The 5,773-nt window shown below is 38.3% G+C and overlaps 1 protein-coding gene across 2 annotated transcripts; it reads right to left on the bottom strand.

Moving 5' to 3' along the window:
• Window positions 1–5: 5 nt before the first annotated feature.
• ucp1 (uncoupling protein 1) lies at window positions 6–3,032 on the bottom strand. Of its 2 annotated transcripts, none has more exons than XM_071504329.1 (7): window positions 2,900–3,032; window positions 2,567–2,703; window positions 2,045–2,243; window positions 1,462–1,659; window positions 1,231–1,332; window positions 720–900; window positions 6–565 (listed from the first exon to the last, which is right to left on the bottom strand). In XM_071504329.1, the coding sequence occupies exons 2-7, from the start codon at window positions 2,690–2,692 to the stop codon at window positions 451–453; spliced, it is 921 nt and encodes a 306-aa protein (XP_071360430.1). In that variant the 5' UTR covers window positions 2,693–2,703; window positions 2,900–3,032; the 3' UTR covers window positions 6–450. The 2 variants fall into 2 exon arrangements, with proteins under 2 accessions (XP_071360430.1, XP_071360431.1); XM_071504330.1 differs by having other exon boundaries at window positions 2,567–2,700; window positions 2,900–3,028.
• Window positions 3,033–5,773: the final 2,741 nt, after the last annotated feature.

A 5,773-nucleotide genomic window follows, 5' to 3' on the forward strand; every position in this document is an offset into this window, starting at 1 on the left:
CAGTGTATGTAAAACACAAATATATTTAGGATTTACATAAATATGTTTTACATTTTATTGTGGCACCAGTATTATTTTTAATGTAAAGGTACACTGGTTTAAGCTGCCTGAATTGTAGAACTGGCAGATTTTGATTGACTTAAAGTGCAAACTCAACCTCCCTAAGGAGGTTATTACCAGCTTGTCTTCGTATGGTTCACTCCCACTATATTTGGAATGGGCTCTTTATGGTAAATTATAAATATAAAAGGAGCACTGTATGTCTTCTTATACACAAGTTCAATATTAAGTCAAATACAAAGTGGATAGTCCAGTACTCCTTTTCTAGCAAAGGATCGTCTTCTTTGACACCACAGGGCAATAAAGTTGTTGAATAAAGTTAGACAACAATCGGTATTCATTAGTTGTCTTCATCCAGTGGTTTTTCAGTGAAACTTCAAAACACTAATCTCAGTTTGGGGCCTCGATCCTCTTCTTGGTGACCATCATGGCCCTCTTGATTTGCTCGAATGAGACAAACATCACGACATTCCATGATCCCAACCTCAGAAATGAGGGTACAAATCTACGAAAAAAGACGAGAGATTAAAGGCTTGTGGGGCAGAAAGAAGACTAAAATTTGGGTTACTTAAATATGTTTATTTGTTACTATGGAGTGACATCGACTACAGATATTCCCTAAACAAACAAGTGTGTGCCGGGTCAGACGGAGAGCTTACCCTTTGTAGAAAGCTGTTGGCCCCTCTTTAGTCAGCATGGTCCAGGCACAGTTCATCGCGCTCTTGTACTGGCCTGGTGGTGAGTTCATGTACCTGGTCTTGACCACATCCACTGGGGAAGCAATCACTGTGGTAACAAAGCCTGCGCCAAACGCAGACACAAAATGGCACGGCAGATTGTCTGTGGAGAGGGTCGGAAAAGATTGTGAACCAAACACCTCAAAATGGCAACAACAAGTAGGCCTTTGTTCGTAGCTGAGCAGTATAGAAATTGGTGTCAGCACATTATATAATGAAGGGGGTAATATAAACTATAGAGATATCTTATTAACAACTGTATTTACAGCACTCTGAAGGGAAAATACACCATGTTCTGTACTACCATGTGTGCTGTTATCAGCTGTAGAGGAGCTGAAGGGATGAGAGGGTGTGTGGATTTCTGCCCAATCAGCTGTCTTGTATGTTTGTGTGTTACTGTAGCTCAGACACATGCATGAGTGCTCTCTCTGACCTGACAAAAGGTTATGTTTAAGGATGGCCTCCTTGATCAAGTCGTATGTCACCAGCTCTGTGCAGTTGACCAGTGCATTTCTTGTGATGTTGGGTAGTGTGCCTAAAGAAGCCAGAAAAGAATAAACATTGATATTTTACCAATCAGTTACAAGGAATTCTGGGTCTTATTTTCATGACAGATGAGACCCGATAGAATAACACATTTTGAAGCATGCTTTCTTAATGACACCTTTCCAGAGTCCACGTAAGCCCTCATTTTGGAAGATTTGTTTGTAGGCCTGCATGGTGCCGCTGTAGCGACGAGCCACACCGTTCAGGTTCATCTGAGCTTGGAATCGAACCTTGACCACATCAGTGGGTTGTGCAAAGGACACTGCCATGGCACCTGTGGTGCAGCCAGCCAGGATTCGTACCAGTACACCTGGGTCTGGAGAAGAACAGACAGGAACAACCATTGGTACACTGTAAGTATATTTACTCAAGTACTGTAATTAAACACAATTTTGATGTATTTTACTTGAGTATTTCCATTTTATGCTATTTTATACTTCTGTTGTACTTTTTACTCCCACATTTATTTCACAGATGTAGCAACCAGTTACTTTTCGTATGAAGATTTTAAATCATGATCAGATTATACAAGGAAGATTTGAAATACATTAAGCTATCCAACCTATATAATGTTGTTAAAATTAACTTTACAACAATAACATGCTGATTACATGATAATGAATCAGTAATAATTTTCCAACAATATATACAGTATCTCATTAAGAAAAACATTGCATGCACTTAGTAATGTAATCACTTACTGTCCTTTCCACCTGTGTAGAAGTTTTTGACATTGTCGTAGAGGCCAATTCTGATGGAGGCAAAGCACAACTGTCTCTGCAGACCAGCTACCAGACCATTGTACAGAGACTTGGGCCCCTCTGTTCGGATCATGGTGCTGATTGTCCCAAACACCCCTCTGTAACGGATGCCTTCCACTGCTTTCTGCTCTCCCTGAATCTGGGGTCACACATTGTACTCAAGGCTAAAACCAGCTTCCCAGAACAAAAGTAGAAAACCTTTGGACTAAAAGGTGCAATGTGTGGCTATGTAAGTGTCAATGAGTAGAATTGATTTAGGGGTACTGAGGTTGACAAAAGCTGAAAGTCATGCTGGTCAGTCAATAGTAGCCAAAATCACATTATGTTCCTAAGTAGTTTATAGCAAAACTGAACTAGCTACATTTATTATTGTCATATAATAACTGATGCATTTCATTAAATGTGAAGAAAACATGTCATGTGATGCTAGAGATGAATGTGACAGTATTAATGAACAGATACCTGTAGCCTGACTTTGGCTGTGTCCAGTGGGAATGTGACAATGTCAGCTATACAGGCTGCTGCTCCAGCACTCGCCATCTTCACCCCCAGTGGAGGGGGAACATCTGAGGGTTTAAGTCCAACCATGGTTCCTGCTGCTGGTTACAGGTAAACACAGAAATACATGCAAAGTCAAATCAGTGTCAGAGTCGCTTGTAGAAAACTACAATATAGACTTTAACCTCGCATACTAATCCGTCATCTTTTAAACTGTAATGTCAGTGAATGAAGATACTGTTTATGAGTCAACAGTGAAAGAGGAGATTAATGATAAAAAATGGAACGTATACTTACATTTTCTAAAATTTAAGGTTCCTTTTGATCCTCGGTTGTTTGTTACCGGGCAGTATTTGATAGACCAGATTATAATCCATAAAGGGCCCCACTCCACAAAAAGGAAAGAAGCATCCTTTGCTCTGTATTTATATATTTTCTGGCTGGCGTTTTTTTTATGACATCCACAGAGAGGCGTTACTGTATACTCCTGTGCACCCGGGTCAAACCAAAGTCCACTGACTGTCAGAAAGTCAATGTTCAATTTACCCCACCGTGCAGGCACTTTGCAGAAAAACAACTGTTTTACTTCCCCTTTCTATGACTGTAACATCAGTATCTTTTCATCCAAATTGTGGTATATTTCCAAAAGTGTCTGTGAACTATTATTAATATTCACATCAACACTTTATCAGTGTTCACATTCGCATTCAGTACAGTGAGTAGAATTTTGAAATATCAGTCATGATAAAACACTCACTCATCAGTCAGGTGCATTGGAGGCTTGCCTTTGCTCTGAGCCAATGACAGGACAGATGTGTGAACGACAGGGAAAGTGTTTGGAGCTGATTGGGTATATGACGGTCTGTTCAGTTGACTTTACAGCCAAAGCTCACGTTGCTCTTTCACTTTTGCAGCAGAGGCGTTGTAACATGCAGTATGTGCTCATGTCTTCGTATAAACCCAGTTATATGCTGTTGCTCATGTATGATTTCTAATGAACAGTCACTTTGCATTGCATTTTTCTCAAAGTGGACACAGATTTTCCGGGGGAATAAAGGTGGGAGAGCTGTGACGCGAGCTGGCGAGCAAAGGTCATTATGGAGCAGATAAGAACTTTGCATCACACTATGTTTGGCCTCTCAGCAGTTTGGCAGTGGTGGTGTCTGTTTCATAATACTTGTCCTAAATCTTACTTTAAACTTTACGGGGATTATGAGAAATTAGATTTCGGGAAGACGAAAAAATATAACATGCAAATTTTACACCATGCAGAAACACTTGCCAGTTTATTAGGTACAGTAGTAGTGTACTACAGTCCTGAAATGTTTTGAAAATGTTTTAGAGACACGTTGATTCAACTATGATAGATTCAACAATTTATTCTTTTAATATTTAGTCAGCTGTCTTTGATATAAACAATGTGCACGAAATATTAGAAACCCCTCTCAGTGTAGCCTTCATGAAGGTAGGATTTATTGCAGGGTTGTTCTTTAGACCAAATTAGTTTATCTGGGTGTATGTTATAATTTTTTTTAAATGACAATAACATTGTATACAATATAAAACAAAAACAGGATTTTCTGGTAGAGAAACTTAAAGCACAACATATGAAGTGGCTCTAGAGCTCCTTTGTGTCCCAACATTTTTTTTCCATTTATATTTGGTTATATACTAATGTTCTCATAACTTTAGTACTGCCTATTCTCTACTTTGTTGGATGATTCTATGGTATTAGAAGGATGTTCCTGCTATTATTATTATTATTATTATTATTATTATTATTATTATTATGTGTCTACATAGAGATGGGCAAAGATAAAGATGTTATGATGTGCCACAGTTTACCATGGTGGCTACATGACTTTACAGTCATCATAGAACCTAATCTGTCAATTTAGTGAAAACTTGATGAATGTTGTCATGTTGTTATGAGACAATGTCATGGTCAAACCTGACAAGAGTTTCATTAAGAAAAAAAAAAAACGGACTCTTTGATTTGAGCTGAAAGACGAGGATTTCTTGAAAGCAGGGTGTGAGACGAGAGATGTCAGTAATATTTCATTAATCCTGCTTTAACACACGTCGTTCCTGACTGATTAATCATTGCTAGTTTTCCATGTGTCTGAGAGGGGATGCCTCTGTTTAATCTGCTGAGAATCCTGTTGTGAATGAGCTCACTGAGCTGTGATTGGTCGACCTGAGCCACAACCCCAGTGTGGTTGGTTCATCGTGGGGGAGAAAGAGATGCCCTGTAACCAACTGAGGTTAAATACAGTTGTCTCCAAGGCGCACATTGCTGCATTCTCTTTCATAATCAGCTCAAACACACTCCAGTCAAAATTTCTTCATAATTATATTAAGAGGTGTAACTGTACTTGAACAAGATAGTTGTGTGTGTTTTCATAGTGAACATGCTGCTGTATTAACAAGTTTTACAAGATCAGTGTCGGAAGAAGTATTTAGATCCTTTACTTAAGTAGTAATAATTCAAAATCTAACCAAAGTAAAAGTACTGAGGTATTATCAACAAAATGTTCTTAAAGTATCAAAAGTTTAAATACTTACGATGCAGCAAAATGGCCAGTTGTCAGTGTAATACTTTGGGATTTTTGCTACCAATATTCTAACATCTAAGCAAGCAGTCTTAATCTGCTATGTAACCACTAATTTCAAATACAGGTAGTGGAGAAAAAAGCACAATATTTCCCTCTGAAATGCAGTGGATTGTAATTATAAAGTAACATAAGATAGAAATAATCAAGTACAAGTATGTCAATACACTTAGTTACATTTCATCACTGTATTAGATTGACACTGGCACTTACAAGTATCAGTGCTAGCAGGATGGAAAGCTAAGTTCTAGCTCCAAAAAAATTCAGGCGTGTTTGATGAATTCTAAATCTAAATCTGAACTAGAGTTACAATAAAGCACTAACTACAAATTGGGATTTAGTTTAAATAAAATAAGGCATTTTAAAACTACATGAAAAAGAACAAATGATAATGTTTGTGTCTGGAAAGGCATTTAATTGTGGCCAAAACTTATGTCCTCAGGAAATAGGGATAGGCAGCTTCTATGATCTTCCACCAGGTGGCAGTAACACTCTGCTCCGCCCTTGTTTATAGTGGCACTGAATCTGATAAGGTCAATAAATAAGGCTTGAGGCAATG

The sequence above is a fragment of the Trachinotus anak genome, unplaced genomic scaffold (genome assembly GCF_046630095.1).
Source record: "Trachinotus anak isolate AG129_WGS33_773 ecotype Australia unplaced genomic scaffold, CSIRO_AGI_Tana_v1 ptg000019l, whole genome shotgun sequence".
In the NCBI taxonomy this organism is placed as follows: Eukaryota; Metazoa; Chordata; class Actinopteri; order Carangiformes; family Carangidae; genus Trachinotus; species Trachinotus anak.